The sequence below is a fragment of the Neovison vison genome, chromosome 2, assembly GCF_020171115.1.
Source record: "Neovison vison isolate M4711 chromosome 2, ASM_NN_V1, whole genome shotgun sequence".
NCBI lineage: Eukaryota > Metazoa > Chordata > Mammalia > Carnivora > Mustelidae > Neogale > Neogale vison.
Genome location: NC_058092.1, coordinates 231,703,316 through 231,718,147, shown reverse-complemented (window position 1 = coordinate 231,718,147; position 14,832 = coordinate 231,703,316). Strand labels below are relative to the sequence as shown.

At 44.2% G+C, this 14,832-nt stretch overlaps 1 protein-coding gene across 1 annotated transcript; it reads left to right on the top strand.

The window, feature by feature from the left end:
* Positions 1–11,161: 11,161 nt before the first annotated feature.
* LOC122901185 (protein FAM24A-like) lies at positions 11,162–12,554 on the top strand. Its single transcript, XM_044240680.1, has 2 exons — positions 11,162–11,294; positions 12,232–12,554. The coding sequence occupies exons 1-2, from the start codon at positions 11,203–11,205 to the stop codon at positions 12,419–12,421; spliced, it is 282 nt and encodes a 93-aa protein (XP_044096615.1). The 5' UTR covers positions 11,162–11,202; the 3' UTR covers positions 12,422–12,554.
* Positions 12,555–14,832: the final 2,278 nt, after the last annotated feature.

Here is a 14,832-nt window from a genome sequence, read left to right as displayed (position 1 = left end):
GAGAACACAGATTTCCCTCATACCTGAAAGTAGACCGGGTGGCTCAGTTGGTTGAGTGGCTGCCTTCGGCTCAGGTCATGATCCCAGGGTCCTGGGATCGAGTCCCACATCGGGCTCCTTGCTCGGCAGGGAGCCTGCTTCTCCCTCTGCCTTTGCCTCTGCCTGCCTCTTTGTCTGCCTCTGCCTTTGCCTCTGCCTGTGCTCGCTCGCTCTCTCTCCCTCTCTCTCTGGCAAATAAATAAATAAAATCTTAAAAAAAAAAAAAAACCACAAACTTTTCTAGGCTGAAATGGCTTAAAGGGAAGAGTATCCTCTGCTTTCCAAAGGTTCCAGTATTTCGCCTTTGCTTTTTACAAAAACCTACATTAGTGCCCGTTTTGGATAACCAAACGGAAGGGGAACAGGATTTCATTTTTATGAAAATAAAAGCTTACTGTGTTAATATAGGTCTTTCATAAAAGCTAAGTGGTGTTTTGCAAAGTTTGGGAGATCAGGAGTTACTTACACAATACCTGTTTCATTGTTTTTTTAATCTGTGGAGTGGTCTTAGAAAAATTGGAATGTAGTTTTTTTTTTTTTTGTAAGTAATCTGTTATCCAGACTATGTATTAGATGGATTCACCAAGTTTGAAAGAGAAACCCCAACAAAGGATCCGATCTGTAGACTATTCAGCAAGTTAGAAAAGTTAGAAGTCCTTCATTTTACCTATCCTGGTTTTAATGTTTTCAGAGATTAGTACTGCAGACTTATTTTAAGTTGCCTGCGGCAGTGGGTTTTCTTTTTTTTTTTTTTTTCCCCCCTATGTTCGTCCTGCCTCTATAGTCATAGATCCATGTTTATGTATTGGACAGTCTCCAGAGAAAAATAGACTTTTTTTTTTTTTTTTAGAAGTACCAACCTGCAAGTTAATGAACAAGATGAATACTGTGAACTGGTTGTTGACTTCCTTACACAAAGCTGAAAGCCACTGTTTAGAAAACTTGACTGCTATAGTCTTTCGCTTTCTTTCACTCCCATATACCCAGTAAATCACCCCGTCTTGAGATATATATATATTATATATGTTATATAAAATTATATACAACTATATGTATAAATTATATGTATACACACATATATGTGTATATGTGTGTGTGTGTGTATAATTTTTTAAGGCAAAATTTCCTTTTTCCATCTCTGCCTCTTCTGTTTTCAAGCACTAACTTTCATTCAGATAGTTTCAGGAGTTTCTTCACTGGTCATTAGTTCCCATTTTCATCTTCTTTTCATTTTGTGCACTGTCCTCTGATTTTCCTGCTCCTGAGCCACCATCATCTTTGCCCAGTAGTGCAGTGTATAAAGCCTCCTGTACTTTTGCCTACATGCCACGGTCCTCTACCTTTGCATGAGTTTTCCTCTCTACCTGCAATATCTTGTCTTTTGCATAGCAGGGAAAACCCATTTATTAATGAAAACCAAGTATAGAACTTTGTTGTATTACAGAATCAATTACTACTTTTTCTGTACTACACTTAGAATTTTCAGGTACTATTAATTCCCTTGCGTTTCAGTGCTTTATAAAATAATTCTCACATATGTGTTCCCTACTATTTGAGTGATTATTGAGATTAGGAATTATTATTATTATTTTAAAAGATTTTATTTATTTGACAGAGAGATCACAGGTAGGCAGAGAGGCAGGTAGAGCGAGGAGGAAGCAGGCTCCCTGCCGCCGAGCAGAGAGCCCGAGGCGGGACTCGACCCCAGGACGAGATCATGACCTGAGCCAAAGGCAGAGACTTTAACCCACTGAGCCACCCAGGCGCCCTGAGATTAGGAATTATTTTATACCTGGTGGATGTGTTCAGAACAGGTTTGTTCAATGGAATTGATAAGGAAAGCAGTATGGGTTCCAAATTGTATTACAATGTTAAGAGGAGCAGAAAAAGGAGAAATCAGTAAATCCAATTTAAATCTGATATCTTATATCAGAGTAGTTGTGGTAGTGCAGAGGTTACTGTGATTTTAGTGTACTAAATTATTCTTATCATAAATTGAAAATGTTTCTTCTTGTCCCCCCCCCACTTTAAATAAAGAATAGAACATGTTTTTGAGAACTTCCCACCAGTATCACAATATAAGTTTTGGACTCGCCTATTTTAAAGAGCAATTTATTGTCAATCTAGAATTTACCCTGTGAATCGCGATTGATGGTATATTGTACCATGCTTAGTACATAGACACTTTTGGTCTAGGATCATTTATGCACTCGTATGTTGACTACATCAAAGAGTTTTTGTTTATGTGGGTTTATATTACTAAAGAAAAATCAACATTTGTGGCTTCAGCTCTGACATGAACAGAGTTTGGAATTTATCACAACCATCTTTACAACAACAAAAAAGCTGAACAAACTGAAAATCAATGACTTTTTAAAAATCCACCAGATAATTGATGTCACAGGGCAAACACCACTCTGACAACTGGAGAGGTGGGTGAATGCAGAAAATCCCAGTGGGGATCTGCTTACCAGGAACAGAACCCTCTGGAGGCAGTAACTGGGAGGGACACTTAAATGGTCGTTGATGAATTGCTGGAGTCTGAGTGTGGACTGGCTTGAGAGAAGGATACTCCTGGGAGCCGACTTTTAGGAGGCCCCATACTTTTATGGGTTTTACTTCAGTAGTCCCACCAGATTTACACAGGAAGATGGAGAAGAATCTCCTCAGGGTCTCTGTCCGGGGCGGGGCGGGGGCTCATTTTGAAATACAGTCCACAGTATTCTCCTTAACAAAGGTGTACTCTCAGGGGAACTGCCAGTCTTTGTGAACAAGATGCGGAGGGGGGGCGGGGGTGGTGAGCAGTTAGATTGCTTCAGCCTTCCTGCCACGTGTAGGGGGAGGGAGGCTGGAAACGAAGACAAACACTTTTGAAGATGACAGGCTAGGAACTCAGATTTAGTCTTAAGATTACAGAGTGCTTTCCTTCCCCAGTGCCTTACTGCCACATCAACAGGGCTCCGGTATAAAAACAGATTACAATGAAGAGACTAGAATGCAGACTATTTTAAAAGGAGTTTCTAGGGAAAGCAAAAGACAATAGGGGGGACAAAAGCAAGAAAACTAGAGGAAATTGAAGCCTCTGGCACCTACAGTTATAGCAGACATTAAACATAGCCTAACTCCTAACCAGATTAACATGAAATTCCACACTAAGAACGTGATTACCTCGGTTCTTATGCATATCTCCATTAACAGTATGTCTGGCTTTCAGCAAAACACTACAGTGCATGCTAAAAGGCAAGAAAAACTTATGCCAAAGAGATAAAACAAGCATTAGAACCAGTTTTAACGTATGACACAGATTTTGGAATTATCAGGGCATTTAACATAACTACCATGTACAGATTCTGTACTGTACTGTAGTATCCTATATTGCTAGAATAGGATTTCAATTTAGAAGATCCTCCCTCTTTAAGGCAAAACTAGGCTCTTCTCACGACAGTTGCCGGGACTGCAATAAAGCCCTCAGCTGAGCAGGAGTCTGAAGGTAAATACGAAAATCCCGGGAGCAGAGCAGGAGCTGTGGAAGAGGCACAGAGATGGGACTTGGGTCACGTAAGGGGGGCTCACAGCGCTACTGCCGGCGGCCTGGGATCTGGGCTACTTTCTGCCACTAGATACGCAGTTTATAGGTAGGAGGGTATTTGCAGCCCCCAGTCCCCAGGTGTTAGTCACAGGATGGGCACTTGGCAAAATAAGAGATCTGGGGGAAAGTCCTTGTGTATGTGAATCACTAAGAATTTGCCACAGGGAAGATGCCCCTGTAATCTGGATCACACTACAAAGTTCAGCTCATGGATTCTGTACACAACTGCTGCCTCCTCTCTGCTGTCTGTAACACCGGGCCCCTTCCATCACCCTCACTACGTTTGCTAATCACTACATGTGAATTGCCAATGAACACCTAGGATGAAAATATTATCAATGACCAGGCTCTTCCCTAAATGAAATGCAGCTGGATTTCTTTGCATATCTTTCTGCTGAGAGCCAAAGTCAAAGTCTCTGTATAATAGAGTTAGTGGGCACTGGGAATGGGGAGCACCACTTCATTTCAGAGGTTCGTAGAAAGGTTGAGGGGGGTGAAAGGGCACTGGACCTGGGAGGAGGGGACTGGAGGAGTAGGTCACAGAACCAGGCCTTAGTTCCTGCCCTGTAGTGACTTGCTAGAGGACCCTAGGGAATCACTTCTGCTCTCTGACCATCTGTTTTTTCTTCTGTCAAAGTCTTAGTCCTTGCATTGTCTTCTGGCCATGTTGGGAGTAATAAGATGAGTAGCTTAATGTTGTGGATTTATTTATTTATTTATTTATTTTTAAGATTTTATTTATTTATTTGACAGAGAGAGATTACAAGTAGGCAGAGAGGCAGGCAGAGAGAGAGAGGAGGAAGCAGGCTCCCTGCTGAGCAGAGAGCCCGATGCGGGACTCGATCCCAGGACCCTGAGATCATGACCTGAGCCGAAGGCAGCGGCTTAACCCACTGAGCCACCCAGGCGCCCCAATGTTGTGGATTTAAAAGAGATGAACAAAATAGTCTTATCAGTAAATGAAGTAATAATACTCTTGGTTTACTGTTATGTCTGATTTTTTAAAAATTTTATTTATTTGAGAGAGAGGGTGAATGAGAATACAAGTGAGGGGAAGGGCAGAGGCAAAGGGAGAGGGAGAAGCAGATTCCCTGCTGAGTAGGGAGTCCGGTGTGAGAGTGGATCCCAGGGCCTTGGGATCATGACCTGAGCTGAAGACAGACACTTTACTAAGCCTCCCAGGCACTGCTGTTATGTCTGAATTTGTTGTTCTGTCTGAATTTAGAGACATGGATCAAGAAAGTTTTTGTCAGATTGACAAGATTCATATTTGGGTCATCGCGCATGAAATGTGTCAGCACCTAATGGGTGCTAGGCTCTCTGTTTGATGTTGGGGATCCAGATTTCCTGCCTCATGAAACTCACCTTGAAAAAAATGGTATAGACTCATTGGACAGAGAAGTCGAGTAACTGCAAGAATAAAAGGAAATCGAGAAATGAAGCAGTCATCTTTGTAGGGAAGGACTACATAACCTGTCTTCCTTAATCATGACTAAGCTCATTCCAGGCCATGTCCCTCAGAATAGATGCTGCTTTGATGGAGGGCATAGAAAAGAAACTTGGAAAAATAAACCTTTTTGAGTGAGGTAAAAAGTAGGAAAAAACCCCACAGTTAATTCAACTCCAGAGTGTTGGCTTCGGTGAGAGTGAGCAAAACAGGTTCCTGTAGTCAAGATAAGTATCTATTCAGAGTTAGAACAAGTATCAGAGACCCTTATGACAAATGAAGTTCAAATTTTTAGAGTGGTACAAGCAAATGGCATAGATACAGAGGAAAAGCAGCAGTTAGTTAGCATGGGGGACAGATGGGAATCCGTGAAGATTTTACAGAGGAGTCGGCACTGAGTGAAGCCTTGCAGGATTAGCGTTACAGCAGCTAGAGGAGGCGAGGGGCCGAGAGAGCCGGTCAGTGCTCAGAGGCATAAAAATACATGGGGTATGGGGAGATGCAGTGGGAGATGAAGCTGGAAAGATAAATTATGTTGGCATCCTTGACAGCGCAGCCTAGGATGACACATGTGAGGTGCCTGGGACACAAAATTTAAGGAGGCATCCACTCTCAGGGTCAGTACGGTGGCTTTGATCAAGTAGAGGATTGATTTCAGAATCCCCCATATGAGGGACTTCTACTTCTGGGAAGATGGAGTAGATGTACTTTGTGTTATGCTACAAGTGCAGCTAAAAATCCTGGACATTATATAGAAAACAAATGCAGGACCCTGATAGGTGAAGGGAAGAAAACAGACAAGCCAGGAAACTTGAAATCCAAGGAACATGGTGGTGAACTCCTTGGGTTTTGTTTTGTCTCATATTTCCAGACTTGGCGATGAAGAAGCCAGTGGCATGGAAACACCAGTGGGTGCAGACAGAAAAGCTTTCGAGAAAATCTTGCTGTCTCCAGCCAAAGGACCAAGGACAAGGGAGCCTCACAAGCCAGGGAACCTGTACTCCCGTCAGATATCCCAGAAAAAAACTGTGGCTCCACCCCCAGCCCAGCCTTTCCCCCAGCCAAGACTAAGTGGAGAGCCTAGACCTTCACTCTCACCAGGCTATAAAAAAGAGTTGTCCCAAATCGCCCCTTCCTGCCAGAGTAGGATCAGAGGAGACTGGGTGATAACACCCCCACCTCCCCAGTCAGTGGAGATCCTGGGAAGTCTGAGCTTACACCTCTACCCAGTGGTAAAGCTGCACAATTCACCTAACTGTTGGGGTGGTATCAGGAGGCTAACTGGAGACTCAGGAATTTCGCCATCTCCCAGCAGCAACAGGCTCACCTCTGCGGTGGTGTCAGTGGACATCAATCTCCAATCTTCACTATAAGAACCTCATCGAGCTCCTTGAGGTAAAATTCATGAAAGTGGCTATCCCCCGACTAGAAAAACCAGGCCCCCCCAAGAATTGTTTTCTCTCATGCTGGTCCTCCTTCAGCCTCCAGCAATTTATCACTTACCAGTTAAGTATTCCTGCCAGTTGCTGGCTCCGGCAGTGGCTTCTGCTCCTGAGAAGCTGTGATTCTCCGTACTCACCTGTCTCTTCACTTTCATGGGACCTGTTTGCTCCATGACGTCAGTTCTCTGGTAGACCTAGAAAGACATGGTGATTATCAACTTGGTTCAGCTTTTTTCTTGTTTTGAGGGTGACAACTCCCAAGCTCTCTATGTGTTGTAGTGGAGCTGGAATTTCTGTGTTCATTTTTTTCATTCTTTATTCTTTTTGTTCCTCAGACTGGATAATCTTGATTGATTTATCTTCGAATTCACTGGTTATTTCTTTTGCCTGCTCAGATCTGCTGTTAAGCTCCTCTAATGAATTTTTCCAGTTATACTTTCCAACTCAAAAATTTCTATTTGACTCTTTAAAAAAATCATTTCTCTTTATTGTTGTTCTCTATTGGACACATTGTTCTCATACTTTAGTTCTTTAGACATGGATTCCTTTGAACGTATTTTAAATAGTTGATTTGAAGACTGTGTCTAGTCAGGCCAATGCCTGGGCTTCCTAGGGAAAGTTTATTAATTGCTTTCCTTTACTTTTTTATCAGTCTTACTTCTCTTTTTTTTCCTCTTTCCTTTCCTTCCCTTTCTCTTTCTCTCTCCCTTCCCTCTCTCCCTTCCTTTCTCTCCCTCCCTTTCTCTTCTTCCTTTCCCTTTCTCTTTTCTTTTCTTTCATCTTATAGTCTTTTGTTGAAAACTAGACATTTAATAGAATATGGCAACTCTGGAAATCTCGAAATCAGTTTCTCCCTGCTCTCCAAGCTTTGTTGTTAGTGACTTCTCTCGACAAATTCTGAAGTCTGTATTCTTTGTTGTATGTTGACACTTAAGTCTCTATTGATTAGCTTTGTGATCAGGTAATGATTGGACAAAGATTACCTTAAATTCCTGGAACCAGTAAGTCTCCCAGTCTTTCATGAGAGACTCCATATTGGGGCATGTCTTCAACAATTAGCCAAGCAGTTGAAAACTCTGCCATAGCCTTCACTTTTTGCTTGGGAAAAGCCTTAGGGTCAGTCAGAGGTGAATGCTTGTGTCTCTCTGAGGATACTCAACAGCCTTAGACACGCACATAGCACACATGCATGGCCTAGAGTTTCAGGAATATGTCAAGGCTTTTCAAAACTCCTATGGACAGGTGATTTACCAGCTTTCCTTTAAGCTTTTTGGCTACTCTGTGATTTGCCCCAAATGTTATCTACTACCTCAGGCAGCCAAGAAGTTAAAACAATTGTAGTTGTTTTTGCCAAAATCCCTTTAGAGGAAGACTTTTTGCACCAGGAGAACTCCAGGTTAGGTCAAATGCAGTTAGCTTTGCAAGAGAGGATTTTCAGGTGTCCAAAAGACAGGTCAAAGAATGACAGTTCTTCGGGAATGAGGCTTTGAAAGAGTTGTACCTCTATTTTCCCTTTGGTGGCTGCATTGGAGCTTGGGTTTTATTTTCAAGGTTGCCATGGAGCTGGACAGTGAATGATGGAACAATGCCACAAGCCTGCGGTTCATACTGAGAGAGTTGTTCTTTAAAATGTTTCCTGAGCTGCAGCAAGCTTTTAATTTCCAGAGTCTGAAAAAGACAAGTTTTTAAAAATTAACATATAACGTATTATTTGCCTCAGGGGTACAGGTCTGTGAACCATCAGGCTTACACATTGCACAGCACTCACCATGGCACATACCCTCCCAATGTCCATAACCCAGCCACCTTATCCTACCCCCCTCTAACCCCCAGAAACCCTCAGTTTGTTTCGTGGTTTGTCTCCCTCCCAGTCCATCTCATTTCATTTTTTCCCTCCCTACTCCCGACGGTCCCCTGCCCTGCATCTCAAATTTGTTATATCAGGGAGATCATGTGATAATTGTCTTTCTCTGACTGACTTACTTCGCTTAGCATAATACCCTTGAGTTCCATCCATGTCATTGCAAATGGCAAGATTTCATTTCTTTTGATGGCTGCATAGTGTTCTATTGTGTGTGTATATATACACCACATTTTCTTTATGCATTCGTCTGTTGATGGACTTCTAGGTTCTTTCCATAGTTTGGCTATTATGGACATTGCTGCTATAAACATTCAGGTGCACATGCCCCTTCGGATCACTACATTTGTATCTTTAGGGTAAATACCCAGTAGTGCAATTGTTGGGTCATAGGGTAGCTCTCTTTTAAACTTTTTGAGGAAGCTCCATGCTATTTTCCAGAGTGGCTTCACCAGCTTGCATTTCCACCAACAGTGTAGTCCCCCTTTCTTCCACATCCTCGCCAACACCTGTCATTTCGGAACTTGTTAATTTTAGCCATTCTGACTGGTGAGGTGATATCTCACTGTGGTTTTGATTTGTATTTCCCTGATGTTGAGTGATGTGGAGCACTTTTTCATGTGTCTGTTGGCCATTTGGATGTCTTCTTTGCTGAAATGTCTGTTCATGTCTTCTGCCCATTTCTTGATTGGATTCTTTGTTTATTGGGTGTTGAGTTTGGTAAATTCTTTATAGATTTTGGATACTAGACCTTTTTCTGATATGTCATTTGTGAATATCTTCTTGTGTTCTCTTAGTTGTCTTTTGATTTTGTTGACTGTTTCCTTTGCTGTGCAAAAACTTTTGGTCTTGATGAAGTCCCAGTAGTTCATTTTTGCCCTTGCTTCCCTTGCCTTTGGCGATGTTTCTAGGAAGAAGTTGCTGTAGCTGAGGTTGAAGAGGTTGCTGCCCGTGTTCTCCTCAAGGATTTTAATGGATTCCTGTCTCGCATTGAAGTCTCTCATCCATTTTGAGTCTGTTTTTGTGTGTGGTGTAAGGAAATGGTCCAGTTTCATTCTTCTGCATGTGGCTGTCCAGTTTTCCCAATACCATTTGTTGAAGAGACTGAAAAGACAGTATTTCTGTCAGATTTTTCATTGCTTTTATAGAGAAAAGAAATTTTCAGAGTCTTACGCCACGAGTTTTGTTGCTGAGTCCCCTGCTGTTTGTGACTTAACCCCGGGTTTAGCCAGAGCAACAAGGAGTAGCCCTTCATAGTTAAAATAATTTCCTCATTTAATTGAATCAGCTTTGCTGGGTGTGAATACCTTAAAATAGTAGAAACCTGATTTATAACAGACATTCTATTCATGCTGCTTTTTGAAATCTTTTTCTTAGCCATAAAATCTGATAATATTCTGAAGTCAGTGGACCTACATCAGGTTAACCTGAGTCTGGTTAAATGAGTATAGCTGTATATTATTCTATTGTGTTTCTACAACATAAAGTCTAGCCAGTCTTCATAGTTGAACTTTTAGATGTATGAGTGTTTTTAGATATTAGCCTCCCCACATTACTGTTCTTTTATTTTACTGAAATCAGAGATTTGCTTTTGATTAACAGACCTTAAAAGGTTCTTTGAGGGAACAAAACTGGAAAAGGTGAGACAGAGTAAATAATGTAGAGTAGTATTGGGACACTCATGTTATAGTGCTGCCGAAGCGAGCACAAAAGGTTCTTTGAGGGAACAAAACTGGAAAAGGTGAGACAGAGTAAATAATGTAGAGTAGTATTGGGACACTCATGTTAGTACTGGTCCTGAAATATATCTGAACATGGAATGGAATTCAGAACTCCATGAGAGGGAGTTGGTGTCCAGAGTGTTGATGTCACACAGCCTCTGGCCTGACAGGCACGGAAGTTGGAGCTGGACAGTGGCTGTCCACTCTGGTCACACTCTCACGGAGACGATGTCTCTCCAAGCAAGCTGTTCAGACTTAGATCTTAATCACTCCTAAGAGGGACAGTTAGAACTCTATCAAATTCAAAGTTTGAGGAATGCCTGATAAGATGTACCATTCCCTAAAGTTTATATTAATTATAATTTTTTTTAACTGCCGGCATTCATCGAGCATGCAAGAATTAGACGCTAGTAAGTATGTTTTGGCAGTGGATTGTTGTTTAGCCCTTACTCACTTTTACCCAGTTTCAGGGAGTGGGATTAAATGAATTGCTTATTCCGGAAAAACTGGATTTCCTGGGAGGATTAAGGAGGAAAATTGGCAGTTGTCAGTGGGAGAATAGAAGACTTTTCCTGAAACATGTATGATTTACAAAACGGATTTGTATATTCTCAGTGTTGTCGAACATAACATTTTAAAAAAGTCCTCCCCATAACCATCCCCATAGGAGATTGTTAAGCCTGATGTAGAGGGTGGAGTTAATTCTGATTCTGAAAATGACTGTATTTCAGGATGCCCGGGTATTTGGGAGTAAGACCATTTGTTTTAGTGAGACCTGTTTTGTTACTAATAGCTGCACATTACTGCCTGCGAAAGGAAGAAAAAAATTCTCCTTCTTTCTCTCTGGGTTTTGCATTTCATTCTCGTCTCATTCATAAATCCTTTTCCCCCCTCTCTGGGCCAGTTTAGGGTCCTGTGCCTTCTTGGGAAGACTCATTTGTATATTATACACGCAAAGATCTCTGGTTTGGGATTCAATTCTTTTTCCACTCAAGAAAGCTATTAAGGTGGCCCCGTGGCTGGGTGGGGAGGGAAGCCACACTCATTGCTAGCCTGTACTTCTCTGCCTAGACAAAGCTAAGTCTACAGTCAACACGATAATTATGTTCTGCATTGGTGGCGGTATCCTGGTGGCCATTCTTGTGCTGATGGCTGTTGTCATCTGTCTTTACTACAAAATAGCCGACGCGTTGAGGTGAGTGATGTGGGTAAGAGTGACCGATCCCCCCCCGTAGGACACCTGGGGCTCCCGGCTTGAGCAAGGTCATTGCTTGCCCTGTGGTCCCAGCCAGGGAGAGGTCAGGGACAGCAGGTGGGTTTGAAAAGGTAAAGCCAGGTGAGTATAGAATGTTGGTTTTTTCCCCTTCTGGCTTAGGGCTGTGAGCTCATGAACAGAATGTTCTCGGCTGGGTGGCTCTGTGCTGCTCGGCTTCACTCCCCTCACTGAGGGGCCCCTCGGCCGGCCCGCTCAGCACACTGGCTGGGCCCTCTCTCCGCGCCGGGCACCGCAGCCTGTGGCGGAGGCTGGGAACGAGTCTGTGCCTCCGAGTCCCTCAGAGGACAGGCTGAGCCGATCTGCTCTTCGCTGGGTTGGGGGAGCTCTCCCGGTGTTCTCTCATTCACTGTGCTTGGCCGTGGGGACGTGCGGTGGGCCTGTGGGACCATGGGGAGGCCGAGCTGCGTGAAGATCCTGGGGGACACCTGCCCAGGGCGCGCAGATGAGACGAAAGATAATTAACTTCGGGGGAGAGGAACCTGCGTTAGAAGCGGTGCTGCTCCCATCCTCGGGCCCTTAAGCCTGGGAGCTAGAAGGAGAATCCCCGAACGCGGGGGACGGCCCAGTGTGGCGCCTTCCCAGTCACGCTGTGCACTTGATGGGCCTGCAGCGATCAGCGGGGGACCCTCGCTGGCAGTTCGCTCTCCCTCGTTTGCTGTGACCCGATTTTACATTTCTAGCCATCCTAGGAGAGGAAGGGATTAGATAGGGACAGAGGCAGTGAGCTCTAGTTCCAGGCTGCTCTGATGATTTGATTGGCCCAAGGCCTCAACTTCGCAGATACCCCTGATAACTGTGACCAGTGGACCGAGAAGAAAAATTCTAATGCCTTGCTTTGTGTATGTCTTTTCCCAAGACCTCCAAAGGCACCCCTTTGTTTGGCCTTAAAGAGTAATCCAGCCCTGCTCACTCAGGACAAGGTTGCTGCAGCTGCAGCCCTCACCGCTGGGTCCTACCCCAACCTCCAGTGCTGTGACGAATGTAACTTATATGCCGACTTTGATAACCTGCCACCGTGCTTCTGTGACGTAAACGAGGGACTCTGACTTGGGTGGGCACAAATATCTTCATGTGCAGTTTTTTAGTAGAAGTATTATTCAAGTCAAATTTTATAATGTTTACCTTATGTATTATAGAACATATTTGTGTACTTTTGAATAAATGCAATATTGAAAATAATCTTCTGCCTCCAGTGTTGATGTTAGTTATAAATGTACTTAGATATGTGTACTAGCCACTTTGGGACTTGGGGCACCCATCTTACAATATTATAATATTGCAGTATGGGGGGAGAGTAGAAAATAAAAGCATTCAGTCATCTCTAACATTAGAAGAAAAATATATATATTGCTCTTAGAGCATTTCCAGTTTCAGACTCATCAAAAATTCCCAAGCTGGAATAGTTCGTTTGGCTCTTCTCCTTATGATGGCTTCATTCACTTGCCTCTAGCTGCTCTGCTGTGGAAACCTACGTTATACTGTCCTGAAGGAGAATTGTCATCTTAGGGCGAGAACAAGCAAATGGGACATCTCTGGGTTTAGTGTGACCTTATAGGATGGGGTTGAGCCCGATGGTGTCTAAAGGACATTTCAAAAAACCTGAGATTCTTCCTTCTGTCATTCCCCAAGTCTTCAGAAGCAGATTTCCTCCTTTTTCGGTCACTTTCACACGGGTTGTGCTGATTCACCTAGCTGCCAGTGCCTTGAAGTGCGGACAGGCATCTCCGGCTGAATGGCAAAGCCCAGGATTCTCTTGACCCGAGCAGTAGGCAGTAGGACTTACTCCTCTCCACGTCTGCTCATCAGCCCCCTTCTGTTCCTGATCTCCTTGCAGAGCCTTGTGGACCCTTTTTTTTTTTTTTTCTCACAGACTCCCCATCTGTAACCGCAGTTTGTACTTACCCTTGTTAACGAAACCCTTGCTTTGTGAGAGTCACGTGTTGTACTTAATATAAAGAGTTAACTAGTAACAGGTAGTTAGATAGTAGAGGGAGAAAAAGGACAGTAGGAAGGAATGAAGGAAACAGCTTTTACCTCTGGGCTGATGGGGGAGAAGAGTGATGAAATAAGCAGTTTCAGTTCTTTCAGCAGAAGGCTTGGCTGATGACGACGTCTTAGAACTTGAGTGGTGGAGAACTCTGCCAGAAGGAGTGTGGGAGCTGGAGCTGCTCTCCCAGAGCAGCCCTTGGAATGGCTGAGAAAATCCCTGGGAGCTGAGTGTCCTCTATCTCCAGAATGAGTTTCAGGAGGCAGATTCAAGGCTGCATCTTGCCTGCATCCTGTTCTGAGACCTTCCATCTAAACGTGACCTCTCTTGAGTTCCTGAAGCATTTTCTCTGCCTCTCTGCTATCTACTGCTCTGGCCTTGTCTCGGTGTTCATGTGCGCTTCGATTTTCTCCTTGCCAGCGAGCTCCCATTTCCCCCTGGACCTCTCCTGGTGGGCAGCACAGAGCCCAGGACCCTGGAGGCCCTGTGCGAGCACGTTCTGTACAGGAATTCCATGGCATCCCAAGGTCCGTGAAGGAGGCAGGATGCGACAAGGACTCAGAGGCACCCCTCTCGGAGGCAGTAGGGACAAAGTGTAACATGCGGCTTTCAGAGTCAGATACTCTTGGTTCAGATCCAGCTCCACCTTTCACTAGCTCTGTGCCATTGGGGGGAGTTTCTTAATCCCTCTGAGCCTCCTTTTTCTTGATGTAAACTGGGGACTTGCATAGGTGACCATGAGGATTAAGCAAAATAAAGTGGACTAACAGGCCCTGGGATCCTGTTATTGCATGGTCAATTGCTGGCCTGAACCGCTTGTCTCCTGATCACCAATCCAGGCTTCTCTGCCCTCTGGAAGTCCCTCCTCCCAGGAGAGTGACCACAGAGCTCTTACACCAGTGGTGGTGGCTCAGGGAGCTAGGAGGTCACATCCATAGGACACAAGGGGATGGCTTTAGTAAGGGCAGCATGGGGGTTTGTGGACACAGCTGAGGGTGAGCAGCCCTTAGTAATCAGAAGGATCCCCACCCTGTACTCCTGCCCCTTGCTCACTCTCATACCAGGACACCCAGTCCCCATCTGGTACGTGGCCAGCTGCAGAGGTCTCTGAGCTGACAGGAACTGAGTGGAGTGGTGCCAGGTACCTTGGTGAGTGTCCAAGCTTGTGAGCACAGCTTCCCAGTGTCACAGGTGCTGGCCTTGCCACTGTGGCACTGGTATGATGCCAAATGCCTGATCTGGGGGCCTGACTGGGAACAGTCCTCCTGGGTCACAGCCCTGCCTGGGAACTCATGTCCTAGAGCCAAGTAAGGGTTTCTGGGCTGCAGGACAGTCTGAACAACATGGAAATTTGAGGGCACCCAGGAAGGGTTTAAAGGTAGAAATTCAGTATATAATATTATTACCTCCACAGAGCTGCTGGGAAAGTCCTTAAAATTGGCCATCATTTTCCTGCTTAAAAAATCCCAT

Excerpts from the sequence above, each read along its gene's own strand:
- LOC122901185 (XM_044240680.1), top strand. The coding sequence starts at position 11,203 with ATGTTCTGCATTGGTGGCGGTATCCTGGTGGCCATTCTTGTGCTGATG. Across the intron at positions 11,295-12,231 it reads AAAATAGCCGACGCGTTGAG|ACCTCCAAAGGCACCCCTTT; the intron begins GTGAGTGATGTG and ends TCTTTTCCCAAG.